This window comes from Benincasa hispida, chromosome 10 (assembly GCF_027475165.1).
Source record: "Benincasa hispida cultivar pf3 chromosome 10, pf3_genome.v1.1, whole genome shotgun sequence".
NCBI classification, from domain to species: Eukaryota; Viridiplantae; Streptophyta; class Magnoliopsida; order Cucurbitales; family Cucurbitaceae; genus Benincasa; species Benincasa hispida.
The window spans coordinates 9231822-9247073 of NC_143487.1; the positions used below are offsets into that span (position 1 = coordinate 9231822).

Consider the following 15252-nt stretch of genomic DNA (forward strand, 5'->3'; position numbering starts at 1 on the left):
AACAGTCCATTAAACAAGAAAGAAAGCTCTCAATGCTCTGGATTCGGGTCCTTTTCCCCGTGTTTGGGTCTGTGTTCGACCCTGGCTCATTTTGCACAGTTTGACTTGTACGGTTTTCAGTCGTCCCAAACACCCTCATAACAAGCTGCCAAAACATGAAGACATCTCATTTCCGGGAAGATTTAACTATCAGGAACAAAGAATATTTTGCAAACTATTTGCTTACACTACCTGTTCACAACTGATGATTTAATCTATAGCACAGAACTAAAAGAACCTAATTTCTCATTTGCTATAAAACATCGCAAGGAAAAATTACAGTAAATGCTGCTCCGCTCGTACATACAATAATTTTACGAAATAGCTACTCAAGTTTAAAAGCGCCCACGACGGCTTTTCTCTAATCATTTGTATGCTAATTGGTGCTGACAAATCATATCTGGCGTTAAATTAAGAGGTGGAGAGGCAAATGCAATTACGATCATATCATTATTGTTGCCACCCATATTGTTGGTTGCGGTTTCCGCCCATCACATTGGAGCCACGGCCAGTACCAGAACTACCAGGATATGGACCATTCTGTTGATAATTTGGAGCTCCCACGCCATAACCACCACCAGCTCCAGCTCCACCTCGAGGACCAGCACCAGACATGTTACCAGACCCATAGGGTGCAGCACCTCGTCCTTGAGCATATTGTGTGTTACCATAACCACCTTGACCACCACGACTTGAGTGGTTGTATCCAGAAGGGGGATTTCCACCGGGATACCTACCAGGACCTGGGGGTCCACGAGGCTTTCCAAAATGATGGCTAGGCCCTGCGGCGACTGGTTGTTGAGACCCATGAATTGGTTGGTTAGGTGGAAGGCGTGCATGTGCATGTGCATGTGCTTGGCCCGACTGCTGAATAGGTGGAAGGCGTGCATGCTGTGGGTGTTGCAACTTCTGTCGTTTTGCAGTTTCTTCATGTTGCCGTTGCTGTTGGCGCTTCTTCTTTGTCTGGAACTCGTGTGATGATTCATACTTAGGCAAACTGGATATGAAGAAAACATTTAGATATACACTGAAGATTAAACGAAAATGATATGGCATCCAATAAATAACTACTTACCTTTTAGGATCGCAAGGTAATGGATCTGTCCAAAAATACTCCGCATCTAGGGCATCCTTGGCAGATATTCTCTATATTTATTGTGAATAAAAAAAAGGTATAAGATTCGGAACATATTAAGAAACCCAGAATATGGATCAAATGGTAATAGATGAGAGTATATTGAATAGCTTCTTGTAGTCTCTGGATTCTCACCGAAATATATATTTACATCCCCATGAAAGTAAAAAGTTATTGGGTACATATGTTAAAATATTACCAGTAATATAAACATTGATGTCTTCAGTAAACCGTACCACTAATAAAAGCATTGATAATCATAGTCACTCACGCATCCGTCTTATCGTGCATTCAATCTAAAAATGCATATTCCTACCACGGGGTTCAAGAATTATTCAAATATATACCACCATTTCTTTCTCAGACATCAGCACCACAAAAAAACTCAACTTCTTATCATAGTTTTTCTTTTTTTTCCGTTCTTTCTTAACCAAGGGCCTAAATAGCCCCTACACGAGCATTAGTTCCACCCATGCATGTGACCCACTGGGGGACGGTGCAGGACATGATACTAACTTGTAAGAGCAAGTTTTGCATTTATGATTTGTCCAAAATTACATTGGGCTAGAAGTGGTCAATATCTAGACCAAAAAGATCTGAAAATAAAAAAGATAGACCAAAGTGATACCTGAGAAGGATCAAGCGTAAGCATCTTCTCCAACAGTTCTAAAGCATGACGATCAAAACTACAAACAAAATTATCAAAGCCATAAATGAAAATATTGGGTTGATGATATGAACTGCAATGCACAAAATAGGTAAAGCACCAGCTGAACTTACTGCCGGAAAACTTCTCTAATACGTCTCTTCATCGGCCTTGTGGGCTTGAAATTATTGTACCAAGGGATTTTAGAAACCCCAGGCCAATTGACTTCATCTGGAGCACCACACAGCTCGAAGATCTTATTTAATTGCTCCGGCTGCAATAAACAAAAAGGCATGAGGATGCCTGTTTTAACAAACTCACAAGAACTCAACAATTTGAGGCTTTTTTAACTTTTGAAGCTTTGGGTGCAAAAAAAGGTGTGGGCCCATTTAAAAGGCGCACCATATTTAAAAACATATATATATATATAGATAGATAGATAGATAGATAGATATGTCGATGTATATGCACATAAAAATTAACATTCATGATATTCATGTGAAACTTGTAGGCAAACAAGGTTCAAACTTTCTATACTTGATAGAAACATTGGGGGAGACAGAATGATAAAATGGCAGGAAGCAAGATCTGAATTAGGAATGTGGGGAAATAAAACATCAAACTTATCATAAGGATTTTCCATTTAGGGTTAGTAATTCTTTTAGAAGCCCTAGGAGCACGCCTCAAGGGCATTTAAAAACAACTATAGTATTTGTTTGAGCCGCATTATACTTCTATATGCACTGATAAACAAGTTTAAGTACCAGAAGTTTTTTTCACCCTTTTGGATAAATAATTGGTCACCAGTTCAAATACTCCAAACTGATTTAGAATTCTTATGTTGTATCTTTATTTCTAAACTTTTCACATTTCAAACCTGAGAAAAAAGGATTGCAATGCAAAGTTGCTAGGTATCACGGTCATGCTTGTCCAGGGCCTGTTGCCCATGGTTGCATGCCCATCTCAACCCCTTTTAATCATGCTTTCATCTTATGTATTTCATTCTGTAAGTTAGTTTGCTTTGTTAGCTCATCTTGTTGTAAGTGATTGCTCGCCTACGTCTATATGCAAGGGTGACAGTCACAAAATTGCTTAGAATGCACCGGGGATAAGACTAACTATCATATCCTCATACCCGAAGTGGTATGCTACAAAGCTGTTAGTGTTGCTTATTGCTTTCTAGCTTGCCTACTATAATCTTTCTTCTCTCAACTCATACTTTCAAACACTTGCAAAAACCTTTTCCTCTGAACCCGTTTTCTAAAACTGTTTTCTCCAAAACGGGGGTAAAGATAGTGAGAAGCACCCGGTATGCCATCAGTGATCTGAATTCGAATTGATTGACTTGTTCGTAAGCATGAACAAGCACCGCACAATCGCTAAGTGAAGCTTCCGGAAGTGCGATTGTGACACTAGGCACATTACACACTAGCCCCAAAAACCCGGGGGTGGAGGTAATGCATGGGATGCTGTCCCTTAACTTGAGAATCATATTACACTAATGCTCCTTCAAATGCATAAACCCTATTTTGAGAAGTGGTAAAGACTTCAAGTCTTCAAAAACAGTAGCTTCATAATCATTTCCTCTAAACATGTACTTATTCTCCGGGCCACACAATAACCAAATTTACTCTGCCATTAGAAAACTGCCTTGCTAATTACTAACTCATTCATGTGGCCACAAAAGGTTCCAAACCATTTATAACCTCGAGTAAGGTGGTTCCAACACAACATAACAGTTAACATGCCTCACATCAATCAACGGACACAAAACCAAGAAACAAATTACTTTTGACTATAATAAAATTGAAGGTCCTAAATAATTCTAAATAATTAATTATGTTTGATAATTCAGGTATCCGCAATTTGATTAAACATTACTTGAAGCATACTGGGAATCAAATGCACTAGTAAAAATGAACTCGTAAATATTTTTTTAGTTCAGCAATTGTGGAGTTGGGATTAAACTATTGACCTTTCAGAATGGCAACAAGTGTCTCATTCACTAAATTTTGCTTGGATTGGCAAATGACTTCATAAATATTGTTCAGGTGAGGGGTTGATTAAATTTGAGACATGCAGATTGGAAAAATGGTTCCTACCTTGTTTCAGTTGGAGTCCAACATTCAAGAATAGGAATACAATCATGAGAAAAATACAAATTTATTAGGAAATTGCAACTCAGGGATATGATTCAAACACCACATATATTAATGAAAACAGAGAACCACAAATATATCAAAATTTAAAGAACAGACTAAAATAGATTGCAAATCTAGTCAGTTCAAATTTACTTTCGCCAAAACAAAATGAAAATGGACAATTCAAGACAAGGGACTAGTGCAATATGGCCGTTTGAGCCTGGTCGAAATCATTTCCCTAACAATAAAAATCTATCATTTGCCTAACAATAAAAATAAATGATAAAAATGGCATATTACGACAATATTGAGTTTCTTTTCTTTAACCATAAAAATTGCACAGAAAAGCCCCTACCTCATCCTTCCCAGGGAATATTGGCTTCCCATGTAGAAGTTCTGCAAAGATACAACCAACAGACCACATATCTACAGCTGGACCATATTTGGTCGACCCAAGCAGCAATTCAGGAGGTCTGTAAGTTAATGATAGTCAAAACTACGTGCAACCAACATCCTTTTATTTCAAGGTCATACTTCTGATGATTGAAAGAAGAGTTATGTACATAAGAAAAATGCAGAGAACTGTAGATGATATGACAAGAACAAGTTTTTGCAAAGTAAAGTCAAACTTTTTATGATTAACAGAGCTATATACCTGTACCATAAGGTAATGACACGATTTGTTAAATTTGCATTGTGATCATTAGAAAATGATCGGGCAAGCCCAAAATCTGCAAGCTTCAGATTTCCTTCATTGTCGATAAGAAGATTTGAGCCTGCAGCACAAACATTATAACAATAAACTAGACAGTAAAAAAGAATAAGAAGGGGATATCCATGAATAGTGACTTTTAAATTACCTTTTATATCTCTATGGAGTACTTGATTTACATGACAATAGTGAAGCCCTGTGAGAAGCTGCCTCATGTAACACTGTCCAAAAAAAAAACTCAACCGCCATAATACTCATACCATAATAGCTATTGAACAAGGAAAAGGACATGCATCTTTTTAGCTAATACCTTGATTTGAGGAACTGAAAATCTCATCCCTGGACGATCAGCAAGACCAGTCAAATCATGGTCCATGTACTCAAAGACCATGTAGATTCCACCTTTGTACTTGTTACCATCTGCACATCGAGATAAGCTATACGATAAGAACTCATCCCAAGTATTTTACACTACAATTTAGAGAAGATAGGTTGCACTGATGCAACCAAATTCCATTAAAATGAAACATATGGCACTGAAGGCATGCTGCAAATGATGATGGAGCACGTGCCTGGCTTCCCTTGTTCATCCTTCTCAGGACCTGGAACACATGCCAAAACTTAAAAAATTGTAAAAAGAATGTATATTAAGTCATAACAAAGCAGGTGAAGTGCTAAATGATACCTGGAGATGTCACGATCTCTTTCAACTTGATTACATTTTCATGATGAAGCTTCTTTAAAATTTTGATTTCTCGTATGGCAGTAATGGGGAACTACATGGAGAAATTAACTGAACATTACATGACAGAACAAGCTTCTAGCTTAGATAGAAGTTCAACACTGATGGAATATTTTCCATGGCAGGAAAAGTTATGTCGTAATGGAGCATCTTGAGGCTACAACTTAAACAAGAGTGATCATACATTTTTAGAGTTTCAATTTTCAAGTCTATAATAACCAGCTCTGGAAACTTTAGTATTCTCGTATAATGGTAGGGCTAACAACTATGCTTACTAACAAAATATGAACCACCTACGTAAGCCAGAGGGTAAAGAGATAAAGTGACTAAGAAGCATACCCCCTCCCTTTCATTATCCATCCGTATTTTCTTCAGTGCAACAATTTCACCTGTTTTTAATTCTCTGGCCATGTAAACTTGACTGCAAGCACAGAAGAGTGGCGGCAGTAATTACTCCAAACATTTTTTTTATAGAAACGACTGCTTTAACTACCAACAAAAAATAAATGATCAACTTTGAGCAGAAAAGTTATTAAAGTATTTAATTCAGTGTGAGGGGAAGTTCTCATATTGCCATGGACACTGTAGTCAGAAGCATGCATATAAATCATATCAAAGTGAGGAATCCACCTTGGAGAAAATTGCTGCACGCCCAAAACATGAGCCATGTCTAAAGTAATATGGACGTAGACGTAATTAAAGAACTACAGGAACATTGTTACCCTTGGTTGATAAGTCCATTGATCTCGGTTTGATGGAAAGAAACTTTTATTAAGTAGTCTGACCACACTTTTAGTGATCAATAAAGGTGCAATGCAGTTTGGTGTTTGTTGAAAGATCCTTAATATTCTTAGTCCACTGCCACTTGTCTGTGTTTTAACATGGTATGGTTTTCAATCTAAGAAATAGAGGTCAACAAGACACCAGAATATGTAGACAGAAAGATGTTATAGTATTAGTTCACATTTGTAACGGAGTCTTTTCCAAATTGCATTCTTATCATCTTCTTCGACCAGAAGCATTAATTCAATGAAAATGCAATTCAAAATAATGCCCACATGTGGAAAGCCGACAATTTGACATGAGACACAGGGAAAAAAAAAGAAACAAGTTTGAGTTCGGTTCCATTTTCATTTCATAACTCAAATTCTGGTACACGAATTGTTTCCTAAGCACGAAAAAAACATAGATGAATAGTCAGTAAATACATAAAGAAAAAAAGAACAAGGAAAATAACGAGAAAAGGAAAAAGAAACGATCAATTAGGGATGTTGTATGACATGACACAAAAGTAAGAGCAAATAAAGATTTCCAAATCCCAACAAATAATAACTACCGCAGCGGATAAATAAAATAAGGCGAAGAAGGGTATATGCACGAATAGCAGACCCATAAGTGCCTTCACCAATCTGCTCCAGTTTTTCAAAGCAGTCTACACTTCTAGATCCCCACGAAGGAGACTCGTTAACATTGAGCTGCCCTGGGGCTGTTACAGCCATGGTCTTCCCTTGGACGCGTACTCTCCCCTCCCTGAAGACCCTACTGCCGGATCAAATAATCAGCCATCCGAATGTGGCATTAAGCGTATAAAAAGAACGATAACACGAATATTTTCAACTTGCGATTAGTGGGAGGAACTTCATACCAAAATTTACAAAGAAAGGAAAGTAGAAATCACCTGAACTGGGAATTGAGGTTGGGAGTGAAAGGTGTAGCCGGAGAGAAAGAGATTAAAGACGGTATTGAGCACCTCCGTACGCAGCAGAGGCGAAAATTACAGATGAGCGAGGAGAGTCGAGCCCTATGGCAGCCTTGGCACCAAAGATTCACCCTCTGTTTGGAACCCTCGGAGCGGCGGCGTGAGGATGCGGCAGAGAGGGGTATAGAAAGAGAAGAAAGGAAAATGTCGGAGGAGGCGTGGAGGCGACGGCAGCGGCGAAGAGGGCAATCGGAGACGAGAAAGAAATCAGCGCGGCGTGCCCGGAAATATCGGAGAAGAATAAAAGGCTAGGGAAATATCAGATGGAGGGTTTTACCTTTTTCTTTCGTGTTTTCATTCTACGACTACTTTTTTTTTTTTTTTTTTTTTACCATTACGTGGGATTTGATTCCTCGTTTGGATAGGGAATTGGCTAAGTTATAAAAACTGTTCTTAAACTAATATAAAAAATTAAAGAAAAAAAATGGGGAAAAGTACATTTTTAGTTACCATGTTTTGAGTCGAGTTTTTATTTGGTTACTAAATTTCAAAATGTTAGACATTTAGTCCTTTAAGTTTCAAGTTTTATTTCAATTTAGTCTACGAGTTTCAAAATATTACAATTTTATCTGGATATTTGGGTTTTGTTTAAATTTGGTTTTAAAATTTTATAATTTACATTTTAAATCTTGATTTTTAACTAAATAGTCATTTTTTATCTATAATGTTAATTTATGTTAATAAATTCGAAATAATTAAAATCGATGTTAAAATGTAAAGTCTTAAAATCTAATGATCAAATAGAATCAAATCTCAAATCTCAATAGTAAATTTGTTGTATTTTGAAATTTAAACTAAATTGAAACTGAAATCAATATTTATGGACTAAATATATAATATTTTGAAACTTAAAAATCAATTGACTCGACCCTTAATGACCAAGAAGATGTGTTTCAAGAATAAATGTTCTTAATCTGACTCTATCTTCTTCTTCTTCTTTTTTTCTTTCTTCTAATAGGCCCTCCTACTCTCTCATGCCCTCTACTCTTTCATTTGTGTTTGCTTCTCTAGCGGTGAATCCATGAATTTTGTTAATGAAGGACTTTATATAATCTGATAAAAATAATTGTAATAAGCATGGCTTTAACCTATATCTAGAGGGCTTAGAAAATAGATTTACCACTAGGCTAGCTAATGGTTTTTATATTATGTTAGTTTCTTTTATATATATATATATTATATAAAGAGTATAGAGTTGAGGGGGAGTTTGAGCCCCCTAGACCTATATTAAATCCGTCCCCGATATTCTCACACGCGACCTCACTCCCTCGTGCTTCTCGTGGCTCTCTCATTCGCATTCTTCCTTCACTCCATCCCTTGTGCTTTTCTTAGTTATCTCACTTGCATTTTTTCTTCACTTTCTCGCCTATGCTCCTCTACGATCTCTCACTTCACTCCTCACTCTTTCTTTGGTGCCCACTCCCTTAATCGTGCTAATGATCTTCCTAGCTCTCTTAGTCACACTTGGCGCTCTAACATGTTCATCAATAGTGCAAGAGGAACATTGTGGATAATTCAAATGTTCTTGGTATGTTTTTACAATGTCACATGGTCATCCTTCACTAGTTAAAAAAATAAATAAATTGGGGCAAACAACATTAATCATCCAGATTTGAGGTCACTCATATTGAGTTTCTTTTTCAATCGTCGAGTTGTATCAATTATAATATTTAACTTTCATTTTAATAAAATTGCCCCTAAAATCCATATAAGTATACTACAATCTCGACCTTTAAACTTCAAGGGGTCGTTTGAATTGTATATACCATTTCATGGGTTTGGATGTTAAATGTTTGAGATAATTAATGTCTATATTTAGATTTGCGGAATAATTAATGTTTGGAAGTTAGATGAATGTCTTGATCTACTAATCTTGTGTATGGAAACTAAATTTAAATAATTATTTAACCAAGTGTAATAGAACAAGTAATATAGTCCTAATAAAATTGAATTATTTAATATATTGTTATATTGATTAATTATTGGGTTGTCTTTAAATATAGAAAAACGAACCAAAATATAGCAAAATCTTACAATCTATTAAGCTATTATTTATAAATACTTTCAACAATTTCACCATTTAAAATAATTTTTCTTAATTATTTAACCACTTTAAATAACGATAAATGTTTTTTTAAATTAAACATTATTTAAATCATTTCATTTATTCAATAAGAAGAGTTAAATAAACATTGATTAATTAAAATATTAATAATTAATTATAACATTTTTATATTAAATAGTTAAGATAATAATGTTCATGGAAATTCTTGCTCCCCATTGGACCATTTGATAAATGTATTAGTTGAAATTTATTAGGTATAAATAATATATTTATATCCCATGATTAATTACATTTAATAGCAAAAAAATAATTGATATTAATTTATTAAGTAATCAGACTTTATTCATCTCTCAAGTATAAAAATCCCACAAGTATAACGAGTATTAAAAAAACTATGTCATATGAGTTTTAAATTTGTTTGGATAATAATATTATGAGTTTTAAAAAATGAAATCACGTGAAACAAATACAGTTATGAAATGTCTATTGAAAACCGCATTGCAATATCCGTAAACAAACAGACTTTAATACTCATTCTATTGTCTTTTGAACTAATCTTGTTTCTCTTGGTTTACCAACAGGGAAAAAAACACGTTGAGACTATTTACCTAAAGGTTAAATTACAAAGTTAGCCTGCGAATTTGTGTTTATTTAATTCGTGAACTTTCAAAAGTGTCAAATACATCATTGACTTACAATGATATGCGATCATCATCCTTTTCAAAACTTTAAAAAATTCGCGAGTCTACATAATACAAAATTTAAAGTTTAGAATTTTATCTGACATGGAATTCAAAAATTTATATACAATGGATCAATTAATTTTACAATACGTTTTGGACCACAAAATTCAAAGTTCAAGTGTATTAGATATTTTTCAAGTTCACATACTTAATAATAATAATAATAAAAATAATAAAAAAACAGATATATATAGTATAACAAAGATGACAAAAACAAAACAACTTAAGAAACCAACAAATCACCAAGCAAAAAAGAATTCACCCATGTAGATGGTCTTCAAGCCAGATCATCGAAAAACGAAATCTTTGAGCGTGGTAAGATAGGTAATGATCAAAAGAAACTCTTTAACCGATCATGAAAGATAGAGATATAGACGGAGTCAACAAAAGCTGAATTTCATTTGCCACGTTTTGTCACTAAAGAGATTCTAAACCATAAGGGAATCAATTTCATCATATGGAGAAGATAAATCGGTTTCAAAAGTTTTAAAGATATCTCATAAAGGACAAAAGCCTCGACAAGTTCAACTATCATCAAAATTAGATAATAATATTCTATAATATCACCATTAGAATCACGAACAATGACACCGATACCCACGTCACAAACATAAAAGCACATAACTCAAAATAAAATTTAACCAAAAGTAAAATAAAAAATTCATGTAGTGAAAAAGAAACAAAAAAAAAAATTATTTATTTTTGAAAGGTTGGACATTGGGTATCCCGATTTGAGACTCGAGAGGGAAGGGGCGATATTTCCCGCGTTTTGAAAGCGGATATCCTTCGCGAAACTCCACTGCCGAGTAAGTCTCACAAAGTTTCTTCTTCCCCACAATCTCTTATCTTCTCTTCCATATTTATGGTCTATAGAATCATCAGTGTCTCAATTTTTGAAGCATCTGTTGTCTCTGAATTAGGGTTCAGAATGCCGGAGCTGAGTTGGAGACATCACACTCTCATTCAAGCGCTACTCGCACGCGGCCCACTCAGAGAGGATCACTTCCATCTGCTGTTTACGCGGATCACTGGAAAGACTCCAGGTTCCATTTTTTTTTTTCTTCTTCTTCTTCTTCTTCTTCTTCTTCTTCTTCTTCTTCTTCTTTGCCTTTTCTCTTATTGCTTTGTTTGGTATCCAAGTTGGAAAGTTACGATTTAAGGGTATGGATTCCTGCTCCATTTTGTCTAACAAACGATGTAGTACGTGTTTCCTAGATCATCTGTAAGAGATGAACTTGAATTCCAATAAATTTCTGTGCAAATACTGCATAATAGTTGCAATGGAATGGTAATACCAATGGAACCACTTATTGGAAGAAATTTTATCTGGGTTCATATCCGTGTACATGTTGGAATTGTTTATCATATTCGGAGGTTGCTCGTTTTGGCTCTCGAAAGGTTATGATCAGTACTTCAATAGACCGCATACACCTCTCGACCATCATGGCTTTCTCCATGTCCGTCCTTAATCGATAGCAGTAACAATTGAAAAGGAAGAGCATTTTTAATTGATAATTTTTCTGGGAAGCAATATACTCATATTGGATGATCCTTGAAAACTTATATATGTTAAATGTTTATTTCGGTGCAGATAATGACCAGCAGCTTTTTAATAGTTACCTCCTGACAATAAATAAAGCACTTTCTTTTGCTCAGTTTGAGTTGAGAGGCTGCAGAAACCAATATGATGGTCGTGTTTACTATGGCTTGGTCAATAATGTTTCTGACGAGCAATCCAAACTGGGAACAAAGTATTCAGTTCCACAGATTGCCTTTTATAAAGCCATTGTGAGGTTCTTCAATCTTTTCTTTCTTATTTACTGTTCAGAGTTTGGATACCGATCGGATAGCTGTTACATAAAGATCTTGAAGTCGTCATCCATGTCATTCTTATTGGATTGGTTGTGAATGTATGTTAGTAGAACAAACGTGAGATTCCAAAAGACGTGGAAAAGTGAAACTCCCTATTAGTCAAAGAGTTGCAAAAGTTCTCTATTGATTGTTTGACTGTCAAAAGAAGAATGGCTATAAAGCAGTTAAAGAGAGTAAACGATCTAAAAACTGGATAGATAATTCTATCAATAGTCTGTTTCAGAGTATAGGAGGCTTCCTCATATGTTCATCGTTCATTCACCACCTAATAGCCAAGAAGATTGCACCCGCTAAGAGCCTTCGAAATATAATCATCTTACCAATGAATGCACTCCAAATGAGCAGTGGAAAGATGCCCTCTAAATTCTGATCATCTTGGGGTTATATTGTTTGAAATATGTTATGAGTTTCTTGTCTCTTATAATGATGTTTTATTGTAATCTCAAGTACTTGTTGATTTCCACACTCGGTTATAAGCTGTTCTAAACATTCCCACTCAACTGAGAAGTGATTTGCCAACTCTCTGAGAATTCTGAGAGAGCAATGGGGGTTAGCATCTTTAGAAATTTGATTGTTAACCACACAAGATTTGGTAATGGTGGCTTTGATGGCTTAGGTTTATACTGCATCATTTATTGAATTATCAACAATGGGAAGTATGGGAGTCCATGAAAAACCGGCCCTAAAGCTAATTTGCTTAACAGTCAAACTATGGGAACTTAATATTTACGTTACATGCATCCTTTTGTTTTTTGTTTTGTATTTTGTTTTGCTTTGTTTTGTTTTGTGTTTTATTATGATTATTTATTTGTTTATTTTTTGTCATCGTGTAGTATTTGTTAAAACAAAAGGAATTCCTTTGGCAGGTTGAAGCAATTGCACAAGATCCATCTGCTCAAGGTGGAATATCCAACATTTCTGCTCTTAATCTGCAGTTGGAAAATCAGGTTTCTCTCGTTTATCTTTGACCAATACTACCGCTTTGTCTAGCCCATTCTACTGAAGTGTGATGCCAGAATTCTTTCGAGTTCATTATTGTCAATGTCGGTTCCATATTTAACTGAAGTTGGCTTCTCTGGTCTTTTGCCTTATAAATATGAGTATATGACTAGTTTCAGTCACCATGTGATATAACGTACTGTGGACAGGAACATTTTTCACAATTGTCATGTTTCTTGGTGGAGAGATTTCTTTGGAATGAGTTCCACAAGAGTATCAATTCATATTTAGATTATATCATTTATAGATTCTTGAATTATGATCTTATGTTAGCGGCATTTTTCTTAAATTTAGATTTTAAGAATGAAGTTTCAAGAGTTTTCTGCATGGTAAAGTCTTGTATCTTATTGAAAAAAATTGGATATTGGAACTGTTAGTCTGACGGTGGTATGAATGGCTTTAGTAATTATTGATGCATTCAATTCTTTGCTGCCACTTGAATTAATTTTGCAATGGAGTCACTATCAAATTTGTTGTTTTTACTTCTTTGTTTTCCAATACCTGAATTTTTATAACTGTTAAATTTCAAACCAAGAGTTTAAGACACTCTTAAATTCTACGCGATTTGGTGCAAGGCTTTTGATTTGCCAAATGTCACTATTGTGGGTAAAGTTGAAAAGAGAAGTGACAAATGTTTCCAGCTCCTCATAATTGTATCAATGTATGCATTTATCTGCTTCTTCACTTATTTAAGGATCCTATTGTATAATATTCGTGTGCATTGTTTGACTATCACTGTTTTTAACTGCCAGATGGGGGATACAGGGTCCCAGTCCCAAGTCATACCAGCTGCTTTCAAGAATTTCTCAATCTCTCTCAAGGAAAAAACAATTGCCGAGCTTGCTCAGGATAAGTGGCTTAGTTGCAGCCCTGATGGTTTTGTAAATTTGGGTGTCAGATCGTTTCTTGATTTGCGAAGTTGGTTTCGCAGTAATGATGTACCTTCATGTGAAGTGTGCAATGAAGCTGGTGTGAAGGTTCTCTTCTTGATTGTTCCTTTTTTTTTTTGGGCTCTATTTTTAGCCTTTGTATTCCCTCATTTCTTATCGATAAAAGTTCGATTTCACATAAACAAAATGAAGTGAAAATTCTCTTGTTTTATGTCATTTTTATGATTTACAAAGCCAATTATATCTCAAATTTGTATGCTGCATTATTTTACCCAATGCCCACACTGATGATTTTTTTTATTTATTAATTATTTATGTCGGTAATGCAATTGGATTTAGGTTACAGAGTCGATTATCATTTACCTCAAATTTGTATGCTGCATTATTTTACTCAATGCCCCCATTGATAGAAGAACATATATATGCTCCATATACTTTTGTACTGTAGAGAACTGTAATAACACTTATCTCTTTGATTTTTAATATCTTCACTGGACTTGTCATTCACAGGCAGAGTTGTGTAATACTGAAGATTGCACTGTCCGTGTACATCGGTATTGCCTTAAGAAAATGTTATCCAATAAAAAGGTAATTTGATGTGGTACCCTCCCATTTTAAAATTTTAATCAGTAAAATCTCATGTGCCTAACAGTTCTTTAATTGACTATTATTAGAGTAAAAGGGCTTGCCCAGGTTGTGGCATTCAATGGCGATCTACAGCATCCAATATAGAGTCCAGGGAGGAAGAGGATGAGCCAGATACACACACTCAAGACCAACCATCATCACATAAGAGGAAGAAATCCAGGTTGAACATAGATATTGATTTAGGATCAAACGAAGACTGTATGGCAGAAGCTTTCCAACCTCCAGCTTCAAGGAGAGCAACACGAAGATCTGCACGCCCGCGTTAGGTCTTGGAATGAGGTACTGTTATTTTAATATGGTTTCATGGATCCTATTATTAATTTAGGAGTTGTAAAGTGTGCAGCAACTACACTTTTTGATGTCGTGTCAAAATTGTCACCCTATTTAGATTTAGTTGAAGGGTCTTTTTGAAGTTTTTATACCCAGAATTGGAATGTAAAGTGCATTACTCTATGTAAGCCAGATGTAAAAGTTTCTTTTACCTCTCTTAGACTGTAGTTAAATGCAAGGAACCTGCTGTTCCATTGTAAGTATTCAATTTTTTTGTGCCTAAGCTAGTTTGATTGTGTTCAGCTGAGCAGAATTACTATCGGATTGTTCCTTCAAAGAATAGAGTATAAATAGGTATCATCCCAAACAACCTAAACTGTAGCCACGTTATTTAACAGTTGTCACGCTTTTCAATGACGTTATGTGGAATAGTGAAAAAAATATCGTGGATTCTGGATTGTGTAAAGATATGCAGTTCAAAGCTGGATTATGTATGCCTAATTATAATCAAACGCTTCAAAATTAAGCTGTCTAAAACAGTGAAAACAAATTAAGCACTCAGCAGAAGTCACAATGGCAGTGATGTGAAAG

General features: G+C 35.3%; 2 protein-coding genes across 7 annotated transcripts; one reads left to right on the forward strand and one right to left on the reverse strand.

The window, feature by feature from the left end:
* Positions 1-169: 169 nt before the first annotated feature.
* LOC120087682 (cyclin-dependent kinase C-1-like) lies at positions 170-7549 on the reverse strand. 5 transcript variants are annotated; one of them, XM_039044538.2, is made up of 13 exons: positions 7094-7549; positions 6805-6954; positions 5755-5836; positions 5359-5449; positions 5246-5275; positions 4984-5093; positions 4822-4894; positions 4617-4737; positions 4317-4434; positions 1955-2094; positions 1803-1860; positions 1115-1185; positions 170-1036 (listed from the first exon to the last, which is right to left on the reverse strand). In XM_039044538.2, exons 2-13 carry the CDS (start codon positions 6912-6914, stop codon positions 490-492), a joined length of 1551 nt encoding a protein of 516 aa, XP_038900466.1. In that variant the 5' UTR covers positions 6915-6954; positions 7094-7549; the 3' UTR covers positions 170-489. The 5 variants fall into 5 exon arrangements, with proteins under 5 accessions (XP_038900466.1, XP_038900467.1, XP_038900468.1 ...); XM_039044539.2 differs by having other exon boundaries at positions 6805-6957; positions 7094-7534; XM_039044540.2 differs by having other exon boundaries at positions 6805-6945; positions 7094-7439.
* A 3101-nt stretch (positions 7550-10650) lies between these two features.
* Positions 10651-14929, forward strand: EMB1379 (embryo defective 1379). 2 transcript variants are annotated; one of them, XM_039044671.2, is made up of 7 exons: positions 10651-10788; positions 10903-11025; positions 11574-11770; positions 12721-12801; positions 13606-13830; positions 14254-14331; positions 14418-14929. In XM_039044671.2, the coding sequence occupies exons 2-7, from the start codon at positions 10911-10913 to the stop codon at positions 14655-14657; spliced, it is 936 nt and encodes a 311-aa protein (XP_038900599.1). In that variant the 5' UTR covers positions 10651-10788; positions 10903-10910; the 3' UTR covers positions 14658-14929. The 2 variants fall into 2 exon arrangements, with proteins under 2 accessions (XP_038900599.1, XP_038900598.1); XM_039044670.2 differs by lacking the exon at positions 10651-10788 and having other exon boundaries at positions 10795-11025.
* Positions 14930-15252: the final 323 nt, after the last annotated feature.